Source organism: Sarcophilus harrisii, chromosome 3 (assembly GCF_902635505.1).
Source record: "Sarcophilus harrisii chromosome 3, mSarHar1.11, whole genome shotgun sequence".
NCBI classification, from domain to species: domain Eukaryota; kingdom Metazoa; phylum Chordata; class Mammalia; order Dasyuromorphia; family Dasyuridae; genus Sarcophilus; species Sarcophilus harrisii.
The window spans coordinates 329,998,759-330,012,082 of record NC_045428.1 but is presented as its reverse complement, the minus strand read 5'-3'; the positions used below and the strand labels follow the sequence as shown (position 1 = coordinate 330,012,082).

Here is a 13,324-nt window from a genome sequence, read left to right as displayed (position 1 = left end):
ATGAATTACTTAAATAGTCCCATTTTAGAAAAAAGAAATTGAACAAGCCATCAATGAACTCCCTAAGAAAAAAATCTCCAGTGTAATGAATTTGACCAAGTATTTAAAGAACAATTAATTTCAATACTATGTAAACTATTTGAAAAAAGAGGTAAAGAAGGAGTCCTGCCAAATTCTATGACACAAATATGGTACTAATACCTAAACCAGGAAGAGCCAAAACAAAGAAAATTACAGATCAATCTTGCTAATGAATATCAATGAAAACATTTTAAATAAAATATTAAAAAAAATTCAACAACTTATCATCAACAACTTAATACACTATGGCCAAGTGGAATTTATAGCAGGAAAGCAGAGTGGTTCAATATCAGGAAAACTATTGCCATAACAGACCATATCAATAACAAACCAACAGAAATCATATGATAATCTCAGTAAATGCAGAAAAAGCTTTTTGACAAAATACAGCACCCATTCCTATTTTTAAAAAAAACACTAGAGAGCATAGAGCAAAAGGGATTTTCTTCCTTAAAATAATAAGCAGCATCTTTCTAAAACCATCAGTAAGCATTATTTGTAATGGAGAGAAGCTGGAGACATTCCCAATAAGATCAGAAGTGAAACAAAGATGCTCATTATCACTACTATTATTCAATATTGTACTAGAAATGTTGACTTTAGCAATAAGAAAAGAAAAGAAAATTAAAAGAATAAGAATAAGCATTGAAGAGATAAAACTATCACTTTGCAGATGACATGATATACTTAGAGAATCATAGAAAATCATCCAAAAACCTATTTGAAACAATTAACAGCTTCAGCAAAGTAGAGAGAGATAAAATGAATCCACACAAATCATCAGTATTTTTATATATTACTGGAAAAAAAAAAACTCGGCAGCAAGAGATAGAAAGGAAAATCCCATTTATAATAACTTGTAGATAAAATAAACTACTTGGGGGTCTATCTGCCAAGACAAACTTAGGAACTATATAACATATAAACACAGTTTTTAAACACTTCTAACACAAATAAAAGTCAAATCTAAACAATTGGAAGAATATCAATTACTCATGGGTAAGCCAAGATAATATAATAAAAATGATAACTACCTAAATTGGTCTACTTATTCAATGCCATACCACTCAAACTACAAAAAATTATTTGAGAGAACTAGAAAAAAAACAATAACAATTCATCTAGAAGAAAAAAAAAGGATAAAAATATCAAGGATATTAATGAAAAAAAAAAATACAAAGGATGCTGGCCCAGCAGTCCCAGACCTAAAACTGTATGATAAAGCAGCAGTCATCAAAACCATTTGTTATTGGATAAGAAGTAGAGTGGGTGAATCAGCAGAATAGGTTACATACACATGGAACAATAATCAACAACTATAGTAATTTAGTATTTGGAAAATCTCAGAATTTCAGCTTCTGGGATAAGAGCTCATTATTTCACAAAAATTGCTAGAAAAACTGGAAAAATAATGTGTCAGAAACTTGTAGATCTATATCTCACACCCCGTACCAAAATGACCAAATTACTTTTGGATGTAAAGGGAGATACCATAAGCAAATTAGGAGAACAAGGAGTAGTTTACTTATCAGATCTTTGGTCATTTATGACCAAAAAAGAACTAGAAAACATTATGGCATGTGAAATGGGATGCTTTGATAATATCAAATTAAAAAGGTTTTGCACAAACAAAACCAGCACAAACAAGATCAAAAGGGAAATATAAAACTGAAAAAAAAATTACAACCAGCATTTCTGATGAAGTCTTCATTTCCAAAATATATAAAGAACTGTGTCAAATTTATAAAAATACAAGAATTGAGAAATGCTCAGAGAATATGAACAGGTAATTTTCAGATAATGAAATTAAAGCCATCTATAATCATATGAAAAATTCTCTAAATCACTATTGATTAGAGAAATACAAATTTAAAAACTCTGAGGTAAAAACTCACACCTCTCAGATTAATTAAGATGATGAGAAAAGATAAGAAGGCATGGGGGAAACTGGGACACTAATGCATTGTTGGTGGACTTGTGAAATGATCCAACTATTCTGAAGAACAATCTGAACTATGCTCAAAGGGCCATAGAATCAGGTATATCTTTCTATCCAGTACTGTCACTATTGGGTCTGTATCACAAGGAAATTATAAGGGCGGGAAAAGGATCCACATGTGCAAAAATGTTTGCAGCAGCTCTTTTTGTGGTACCAAAGGATTAGAAAATAAGTAGATGGCTTCAAATGAAGAATGGCTGAGTAAGTTATAGTATATGAATGTAATGGAATATTATTGTTCTAGAAGAAATGATCAGCAGGATGGTTTCAGAAAGGTTTGGAGAGATTTGTATAAACTGATATTAAGTGGAGAAAAACCAAGAGAACACTGTACACAGCAACAAGATTATGAGATGATCAACTGTGATGGACTTGGCTCTTCTCAACAATGTGGTGATTTAGACCAATTTCAACAAACTTGATATAGACAGAACCATCTGCTCCCAGAAAGAGGATTATGGAGATTGAATCTGAATCAACACATGCTATATTTACTTTTTTCTAGTTTTTTTTCCTCATGGTTTTTCCCTTTTCTTTTTATTTTTCTCTCCCAAAATGATTCATAAGAAAATGTGTATTTAAAAACTTAACAGACACATATAAGAAGAGGGGGAAGGATGGATTGAAAAGAGGAAAGAACTGAGACAGAGTCAGAAAGACCTAACAGCAGGGTATTGCCATAACTCAAGCATGAGGTGGTGAATGGTGGAAGTATCAGCATAAAAGAGGGGGTGTATAGAAAGGATCTCACACAGGTCAAATCAATAGAACCTTAGCAATAGATTGAAGGGTAGAACAGAGAATCAGGGATTAAATATAGCAAGGAATCCAGGATGATTCCTAGGTTGTGAGTAGGAGGGACTGAAGAGATGGTGTTGCATATATTATATCTAGGATATACTGTGACATATTTAACATGTTTAGGACTGTTTGCCATCTGTGGGAGGGGGTAGAGAGAGGGAGAAATAAAGTCGGAACAGAAGTGAGTGCAAGCGATAATATTATAAAGAAATTTTTTTCAAAATAAAAAAAATTAAAAAGAAAAAAGAAAAGAAAAGAAAAGATGGTGTTGACCTAGAAACAGTAGAATAAGGTGGGATTTAGGGAGGGGAAGATGAGTTCTGCTTTGGATATACTAATGGAAGGAGTCCACTAGACTTTTCCCAGAAGAGGGGGACATGTATATATGGACAACTAGAATGACTGAAGAACACTCATGAATGTTATCACAGACTCCAAAGGAATTCTATCAAATCCCTTTAAATTGGGGCATTTCTTTTTTTGCCCAGGTAATCATCTCAGGGTTCTATTCAGAGAAACTACACATAAATAATACATACAAGAGATATATCCCCAAATAAATATTGCTCAACAGGTTGTATCAGTGAATGCAGGTTTAGATTATATATAAGATGTGTATATAGAGAAGTACAGGCATAGCCATAGAACAAAAATAAATAAAAGAGCAGTAAAATAGTGACAATATTAGTAAGCTTGTATAATAACATCAAAAGTAAACTCAATAAAGGTAAATTGAAGTATATACTTCAAGCAAAATCAGTTCATTAATGATGAAACATGTAACTTAACAAATCAGATCAGAAACAAGTCACTCAATAAGGTCACCAACCACAATGAGGAGACATCTTCTTTATTGACACACAAGAAAAGGGAGGATTTTGGAAGTTGTGGAACAAGTACAATTAGCAATACAACCACCTCACTACAATAGGAGAAGTGAGCTGATATTCAAGTGGGGCTAATCCTGCCCTTTCCTTGGCACTTAAGGAATGTGGCCTGAGAAACCATGCAAAATGGGGTATATTAAATGATAATCAATTTAATTTCTCCAATAACAAATATGTATCAGTTTATGTATAAATAAAGAGTTAAGACATTTATTAATACTTAGGACGTTACTCCTTCACCTTTTGTTCTTCCTCCCCATGGTTTCCATTTCCTGTGTCCCTTAGACCTTTCCCAAGCCATTAGACTAGTGCATTTCTAAGAGGCCCCTTTTGTCTAGCTCAGGATAAAATTATGATCCCATTTCATCTGAGGCCATCTCCAGTCTTCTTCATTTATCTGGCCACTGGACCTAGGTGTCTCTGGAGAAGAAAGTAAGACATGTGACCTTGCATATCCCTCTTTCACTTCAATCCCATTTATGGGCATTTCATGACATCATCAACCTGCTGTCATAATCCTCTTGAAAGGATGAACAACAATAAAGTTATATAACCCTAAAAATATTTTTTTTAATTTTTTCCTTTTTTTCTTAAAACAATTTTATTTGTTAATTAAAACTTTTTATTTTCAAAAAATATACATGGACAATTTTCAACATTTACCCTTACAAAACCTTATGTTCTCATTTTTCCCTCCCTTCCCCCTACCTCCTTCCTTAGAACAATATATGTTAAACATGTGTGATTCTTCTATACATATTTATACATACTGTATAAGAAAAATCAAATCAAAAAGAGAAAAAATGAGAAAAAAAACAAAATTGAAGCAAACTACAAGAGAAAGAGTGAAAATGCTATGTTGTAATGCACCCCAGGTTCCCATAGCTGTATCTCAGTGTGTAGATGGCTCTCTTCAGGAATTGGCCTGAATCATCTCATTTTTCGAGAGAATCATATCCATCAAAATTGATCACTGTATATTCTAATTGTTGCCATGTATAACGATCTCCTGGTTCTGCTCATTTCACTCAGCATCAAATCATGTAAGTCTCTCCAGGCTTTTCTGAAACCATCCTGAGGGTCATTGCTTATACAACAATAATATTCCATTATCATATCATCATTTCCTATACCATATGCACAGCAGCAACAAAAACACCAAAAAACAGAGCAGGAGGGATCCCATATTTCCGGTTTGCTTCTGAAACAGGACCTGGAAGACATTCTTGATGAGAGAGCACATTTCTATAAATCTTAAGGTGGGCAAAGCATTTTCCTCACAACCAGTGGGAACTGAGACTGAGACAGTTCAAGGGTTTTGACTGTAGATACAAAGAAAGTAAATAGCACATCTAGCTCTCTATGATAAGTCTCACTTGACTTCCTAATAGATTTTATAGTATATCACCCTTTTGGATCCCATAGCACTGAATGAACTATTACTCCCGCGAGGACATTAAAGGGAGAATCTTGTAGCTCTGTTATGATATCAGGACACTAAGACAGCCTTTCATGCACTTTTACAGTGGAGAAGCAAATAAGAGCTCCCTTAGACTCATGTACTGTTAAAAGTAGAAACAAACTAGAGATAATTGGGTCTAATCCCTTCATTGGATTTATGAAGAAACTGAGGCTGAATTTCCCACAAGAATCCTAGCTCCATTCCCAGCTGTCTCTTTATTATGACTGTCACTACTTACCCAAGGATATAGAGGTGCTTTGGTTCCTTCCTTGATGTTCCCCATGGCAAGTATAATTTGACTTTTCAGAGTAGACATCTGTAGACACCCAGGTTTGGTAGGTACCATCTCCACTAGGTAGAATGATACCTCCTTCCTGGTCCCTTTGGCTCAATGTATCGCCATTCCTATACCACATTATCTTGATGTCCCCAGGGAAAAAGTTGTAAACTCGACACTTCAGAGTGATAATCTCTTTTGGATTCTTGCTTTGAGTCAGATTCAGTGAAGGGAACACTGTGGGGAAGAGACCAAAATGAAGAAAGAGGTGAAGGCACAGTCTTTTTCTTCCTGAAGGATATAGAGAGCCCCACCACCACCATAAACAAGAAAATCTAGTCCAGTTCCCAAGCATCGAGGCTCCCCATCAAACAAAAGTGTATGTGTTATACCCATTGGGGTCCCTGTTTTACACAAGTGAGAACTGAGACTGAGGAAATTTAATCCTACCAACAGACAAAGGACTGATTTCTTATCCTATATACAGGATGAGAAAAACCTCAGGCAGGAGATAAGGGACAGAGTGAGTGGTTTTCAAGGGTGGTGGGGGTGAGGGACACTATCCCAAGTCATTACCTGGTTTTTCCTCCTTCCAAACTTCCAGGTACCCCTGAAGTCCAGCACAATAGTCTCCTTCCAACTTTGCTTTTTGTATCTTTGTTTCTACTGGCTCTGCCTCAAAGGCATTCTCCAGACTTCTAGCAGCAGGGTGGACTGCCTCCCAGGTGAGGGTCTCAGAGTGGAAGATAAGGAAGTCCTCTCCATCATAACCAAATCTCAAAAATCCTCTGATGCTCCCATCTTTATGGAGTTCACAGCCAAGTATTTCCTGGAAGGTGTGAGAATCTGCCCCCCACCCCAACCCCATGCTGGTCATGGTTCTGTTCTCCCTTTTTAATGAATTACAAGAATCTTTTCCTAGATCCCTTCCAGTCCTCTCCTCAGTAGATCCCCAGATCCCACAGACTCTTTTACAAAAGAGAGGAAAATATGAGCACCTCTCCCCAGTCTTTTAGGATCAAAGATTTAGAACTTGAAGGGATCTCCCTAAATATACAATAATGAAACTGAGGCCCAGGAAGGTTAAATTACTTGCCTGGGGTGATACAAGTAGTAAGGGACAAAGCTGGAGATTTAAAACTTGGTCCTTTAACTCCCAATCCAATAGCCTCCCACTACACCCCGGTTTCTAGGTAGACTGAATCCCACACTCATCTAGCCCTTGTTCTAAACCCAAAATTTACCTGTGTTTTGGTCGCTCTGCTCCATAACTTTGCCCATAATAATCCTGAAAGCCTTTATAATCTCTTTCACATTGCTGTTCTCTGTCTTCCACGTGTCTGTTTTCATAATGCTATCTAACCAAATGCCTCGAGGTTCAGGTGTCTGGCTTTTACTATCATAATAAAAGAATAATTCATCATTTAGGTAGCCAAGGACCGAAAATAAGAGTTCTCCATCTATGACTGTGACAAATACATTGTATTGAAGAATATGAGATTCTGAAAGAGAAAGACAAGAGCAGAGCAGAAATAAATGCCTGATGAAGAGACTGAAGTCACTCTCTCTTCCTATTCTCTTCCATCTGCTCTATCCAAGAAAATGTCTTCACCAAACTGACTTGTAGTTCCCCCTTTTCCACCTTAGATCCTTTACCCAGTTATGCATTGCTTCTGAATCTGACTTCTTTCCCATTATGTCTGTCCTCACAATCCCAATGACTCCTCCCTTTCTATAGATAAGGACACACACCAAACTCGGAACTTTGCACCCCTCTCCTCCTCTCTCAAATATAGAGCACCATTTAAAATTCTGAATAAAAATTTGGGAATAGTCTCTCAACCTTTATCACTGATTCAGGACCTTCTCTGATAATATTGCACATTCAACTTTGTCATCCTCTCTAATAGGAAGAATGTTCCAGAACTCTCTGCTTTTTATCAGGCACCATATTCCCACTGATAATTCAGATACCAATTTCTTTACTCATTGCCTCAGTCCAAGACTTCACTTCTCTACTTAGAAACATCAAAAACTCTATATCACATATGAAAGTTAAAATAAACATCATAATTACAATTGCTTATATTTCCATAATACTTCTCAGGGTTCCTTACAAACTCCCTGCATTTTTCACTAAAATATAATTCTCCCATTTTACAAATGAAGAAACTAAACTTCTCTCTTTATCATCTTGCATAATATAGGTGACATCATTTTTGAGAAATCCTTTCTACCACTTAAATAAGAATTTGTTATTCACCCAGACAATTTCAATGTTATCTTTATTCTATCTCTGTACTCCAGGACCATTTCTTTGCATAAGCTACTTCTTTTGTCAATACCAAAGACCTTATGTTTTTCTGTCACTTTAAATATTATATATATATATACATATCTGTATATTATATACACACCATATTACATCTGTTCATGTATATCACTTTAAATATGGCACCCAAATCACAGGGGGGAAATCCATAAAATCATAAATGACAATTGATTACTAAACCAAAGAATTTCCTTAAGAGAGCTACAAAATTAATAAGTTATTAGAAAATTTGAACAACTAAGGGAAGTTCAGAGCTTCTGTAGTGGAGCAGGCTACTGTAGTGGAAAAAAAGCTTCCTCTTTCCCACAGAGTAATATTAAATAGCTACTTCCCCAAAAAAGAACTTATAGAAGAACTCAACAAAAGGCTTTAAAAATCAAATGAAAGAGATCAAGGGAAAATTAAAAAATAAATAAATAACAGTACCAAAAAACCCAAAAAGATTATGAACAAAGTCAATCAATTAGAAAAAGAGATTCAGAGTTTTAAAAAAAAAAAATGACTCTTTATATACTTGAATTGGGCAAGGGGAAGTCAGTGGAGTTATGAGAGACCAGGAAATAATTTTTTGAAAAATATAAAGAATGGAAAAAATAGAAGAGAATGTGAAACACCTTAGAAGAAAAACATCCAATCTGTAGAACAGATAAAGAAAAGAAAATATAAGAATAATCGACCTATCTGAAAGCTATAACCAAAATAAGAATCCAATAATACACGATAATAGAAGAAATAATTAAGGAAAACTGTCCTGAACTGATAGCACAAGAGGGTAATGTATAAATAGAAAAAAATCCAACTATCACCACCCCAAAGAGAGCCTACAAGGAAAAGAGAGAGAAACCATTGCTAAATGTCTAAACCCCCAGATCAAAGAGATAATTTTACAAGCAACAACAACAAAAAAGATAATTCAAATATCTTAGAGTTACAATAAGAAATGCACAGAATTTATCAGTAGCTACAATAAAAGATCTCAGTTCCTGAAATACTATAGATAGTCAAAACATTAGGGTAACAGCCAAAAATATTAAATTCAGCAAGGATTTTGTCTCAAAACAGCTCAATGTTAAATTTAACATGTAAGAGTCAACAACAAAGAATAATGTCAAAAGACTCAATAAGGATGAATTGCTTATGCTCTATATATGGAAATCTAAATATGTGTCTAAGATTGACATTAGTAATTGAGTAGTCCACACGAAAGACTGGGGTAGGACTAAGTATGATGTGACTAAAAAAGCAAAATCACTGAGTCACTCAGCACCAGCCCCGCAGTCTAGTACTCCAGCACAGAAAAATGTTCTCCACCACTATTGTGCGGCAACTAACACTGCTCCCCAGGGGAAGAAGTGAAGTTCCACATGCACCCACCTTCACCTACAACAGCTTTCTTCCCCAAGATCCCGGGTCAGCAAGCGCAGCTTAGTCCAACAAATCCGGCCGCCAGACTCAATTGAAGGAGCTCTTAAAAGATTCTCAGTTTCTCCACTTAGCTAAGAGTTACAGCTGAAATTGGGCCAGTTTTCAGTACCTACAGCCACGAGTCCAAGCCCAAATTCGAGCCGGAACCCGAGTTCACATAAACAAGTCTTACATCCACTCCAGCCTCCTAACATATGACGCCCCGCGAAGGGAAAGGAAGAATGGTGCGGAAAGAGAGGACAATTCAGCAAAAGATGTATGGGAGTGGGAGGGTGGGGGGGGGGGGGGGGGGGGGGGGGGGAGTAGGGGGAAGGAAGTGTGATGTGAAAGAAAACAAAAAACAATAAAAGCAGATGAAATTGAGGGGAAGAGATGTTAGAAAGAGGGTGAGGGTGGAAGTCTCTTTCCAATAGTTTCCAAACTAGCACGGGACTGGACGAGATTCGAGGGGCAGAGATGCGGGGTGCAAGGGTTGGGGTGAGGGAACTTCGCAAAGGCCAAAAAGGACGGATCTGGACGGGGACTGGGACTGGGGTAGGAGTAGGGGTCGAGAGTTAGAGGGGGAGAGGGGAAGGTACCAAAGAAAGAAAACTCGTAATTAAACCTAGTATCAGCACTGGAAAGAGGGACCCGGGCGAATAGACTCACTCATGGGCGTGGGACGCAACTAACCCCAGGAAGAATGTATAGGCGAAAGGACTAAACAAGTTTGAATCGACTACGGGCCAACTCGATTCCATCCTAAAGGCTGGTGGGAAATGAGGCGGAGGAGGGAAAGGGGGGCAGTTGGGGTGTAGAAATTAGACCCGGGAATGGGGTCCGAAGTCAAAACCCGGACTGAGAGGAAGGGATCGCGGACATACTCACGGGCATTAGCCAAAGACCCCAGGAGGAAGAGAAATAGAAGGCTGTCCGACAGGTTTTTGTTTTGTTTTTCTGGTGCCATTTTTTCTTGGCCTCAAACATCACAGACTTGCTGTGAAATTATCTGATTTGCTTTGAAGAGGACGCGGGAACGCACTGAGGGCTGTCTTCTGGACTGCGTGACAAAACCTGAAAAACTTCGCCCCTTTGCGAATCGTGATTTTGTCCAATCAGAAACCAGAACTACTGAAAGGCGGGCAGAAAACTGAAATTGGGCGTGATAGCTAGGAAGGGTATCACTGGCGCGGTGGATAGACCACTTTAAGACTCAAGTCTTTAATACTTTTTTTATAGCTTTTTTTGACAGAACATATTCATGGGTAATTTTTTACAACATTATCCTTTGCACTCCTGTTCCGACTTTTTCCTTCCCTCCTTCCACCCCCCTCCCCTAGATGGCAGGCAAGTCTCATACACGTTAAACATGTTAAAGTATATCTTAGAATATATGCGTGTAGATCCATACAGTTGTCTTGCTGCCCAACAAATATTGGATTCAGAAGATGAAAATAACCTGGGAACAAAAACTAAAATGCAAGGGTTCCTTCTCTGGGTGTGGCTGATTCTGTCCATCATTGATCAATTGGAATTGAATTGGATCTTCTCTTTGTGGAAGAAATCCACTTCCATCAGAATACACCCTCATACAGTATTGTTGTTGAAGTATAAAATGATCTCCTGGTTCTGCTCATTTCACTCAGCATCAATTTATGTAAGTCTCTCCAAGCCTCTCTGTATTCATCCTGCTGGTCATTTTTTACAGAACAATAATATTCCATAACATTCATATACCATAATTTACCCAACCATTCTCCAATTGATGGGCATCCATTCAATTTCCAGTTTCTAGCCACTACGAAAAGGGCTGCCACAAACATTTGGGCACATTTCCCTTCTTTAATCTCTCTTTGGGATATAAGCTTAGTAGTAACACTGCTGGATCAAGGGGTATGCACAGTTTGATAACTTATTGAGTATAATTCCAAATTGGGGTTCACAACTCCACCAACAATGTATCAGTGTCCCAGTTTTTCCGCCTTCCCTCCACCATTCACCACTATCTTTCCCTGTCATCTTAGCCAATCAGACAGGTGTGTAGTGTATCAGAGTTGTCTTAATTTGCATTTCCTTGATCAGTAGTAATTTGGAACACCTTTTCATATGGGTAGAAATAGTTTCAATTTCATCATCTGAAAATTGTCTGTTCATATTCTTTGACCATTTATCAATTGGAGAATGGCTTGATTTCTTATAGAATCAATTCTCTATATATTTTGGAAATGAGGCCTTTATCAGAACCTTTAACTGTAAAAATGTTTTCCCAGTTTATTGCTTCCCTTCTAATCTTGTTTGCATTAGTTTTGTTTGTACAAAAGCTTTTTAATTTGATATAATCAAAATTTTCTATTTTGTGTTCAATAATGATCTCTAGTTCTTTGGTCACAAATTCCTTCCTCCTCCACAAGTCTGAGAGGTAAACTATCCTATGTTCCTCTAATTTATTTATAATCTCATTCTTTATGCCTAAATAATGAACCCATTTTGATCTTATCTTGGTGTATGGTGTTAAGTGTGGGTCCATGCCTAGTTTCTGCCATACTAATTTCCAGTTTTCCCAGCAGTTTTTGTCAAATAGTGAGTTCTTATCGCAGAAGTTGGGATCTTTGTGTTTGTCAAACACTAGATTGCTATGGTTATTGACTATTTTGTCCTGTGAATCTAATCTATTCGACTGATCAGCTAGTCTATTTCTTAGCCAATGCCAAATGGTTTTGCTCACCATTGCTATATAATATAGTTTTAGATCAAGTACAGCTAGGCCACCTTCATTTGATTTTTTTTTTTATTAATTCCCTTGAAAGTTTGACCTTTTGTTCTTCCATATGAATTCTGTTGTTATTTTTCTATATCATTAAAATAGTTTCTTGGGAGTCTGATTAGTATAGCACTAAATAAATAGATTAGTTTAGATAGCATTGTTATCTTTATTATATTTGCTTGGCCTATCTGAGAGCACTTAATATTTTTCCAGTTGTTCAATCTCACTTTATTTGCGTGGAATGTACTCTGTAGTTTTGCTCATATACTTTTTAACTTTTCTTTGGCAGATAGATTCCCAAATATTTTATCCTATCAATAGTTATTTTAAATGAAATTTCTCTTTGTATCTCTTGCTGTTGGATTTTGTTGGTGATGTATAAAAATGCTGAGGATTTATGTGGATTTATTTTGTATCCTGCAGCTTTGGTAAAGTTGTGGATTATTAGCAGAATCTCTGGGATTCTCTAAGTATACCATCATATCATCTGCAAAGAGTGATAATTTGGTTTTCTCATTACCTACTTGAATTCCTTTAATCTCTTTATCAACTTTTATTGCTGAAGCTAGCATTTCTAATACAATATTGAATAGTAATGGTGATAGTGGGCAACCTTGTTGCACTCCTGATCTTATTGGGAATGGTTCCAGTTTATCTCCATTACATATGATACTGACAGTTTTAAATAGATGCTCCTATTTTGAGAAGTCCATTTATTCCTAGAGACCAGAAAATAATTCTTTGAAAAATGTAAAAAATGAAAAAATAGAAGAGAATGTGAAACATCTTATAAGAAAAACATCCAATCTGTAGAACAGATCAAGAAAAGAAAATATAAGAATAATTGACCTATCTGAAAGCTATAACCAAAAAAGAATCCAATAATACACAATAATACAAGAAATAATTAAGGAAAACTGACCTGAGCTGATAGAACAAGAGGAGAAAGTAAAAATAGAAAAATTCCAACTATTACCACCCCAAAGAGATCCTACAAGGAAAATAGAGAGAATCATTGCTAAATTTCTAAACCCCCAGACCAAAGAGAAAATTTTACAAACAACAATAATAAAAAAAACTATTCAAATATCCAAGACAAATCAATATATTACAATGAGAAATGCACAGTATTTATCAGTAGCTACAATAAAAGATCTCAGGTCCTGAAATACTATAGATAGACAATCAAAAAATTAGAATTTCAGCCAAAAATATTAAATTCAGCAAGGGTTTTGTCTCAAACAAAACAACTCAATAGAAAATTTAACATGTAAGAATCAATAACAAAGAATAATTTCAAAAGACTCAATAAAGACA

The 13,324-nt window shown here is 36.1% G+C and overlaps 1 protein-coding gene across 4 annotated transcripts in view; it reads right to left on the bottom strand.

Moving 5' to 3' along the window:
• Positions 1-4,857: 4,857 nt before the first annotated feature.
• Positions 4,858-13,324, bottom strand: part of LOC100925861 (major histocompatibility complex class I-related gene protein) — a 49,175-nt gene continuing 40,708 nt past the window's right edge. For 2 of the 4 annotated variants that reach the window (XM_012544666.3, XM_031959951.1), the window contains exons 2-5: positions 6,752-7,009; positions 6,084-6,353; positions 5,469-5,744; positions 4,858-4,981 (exon numbers count right to left, since the gene is read on the bottom strand). In XM_012544666.3, the coding sequence (XP_012400120.1) occupies positions 4,896-4,981; positions 5,469-5,744; positions 6,084-6,353; positions 6,752-7,009 (890 nt within the window). In that variant the 3' untranslated portion in view covers positions 4,858-4,895. The other 2 variants (XM_031959950.1, XM_031959952.1) reach the window with 2 other exon arrangements.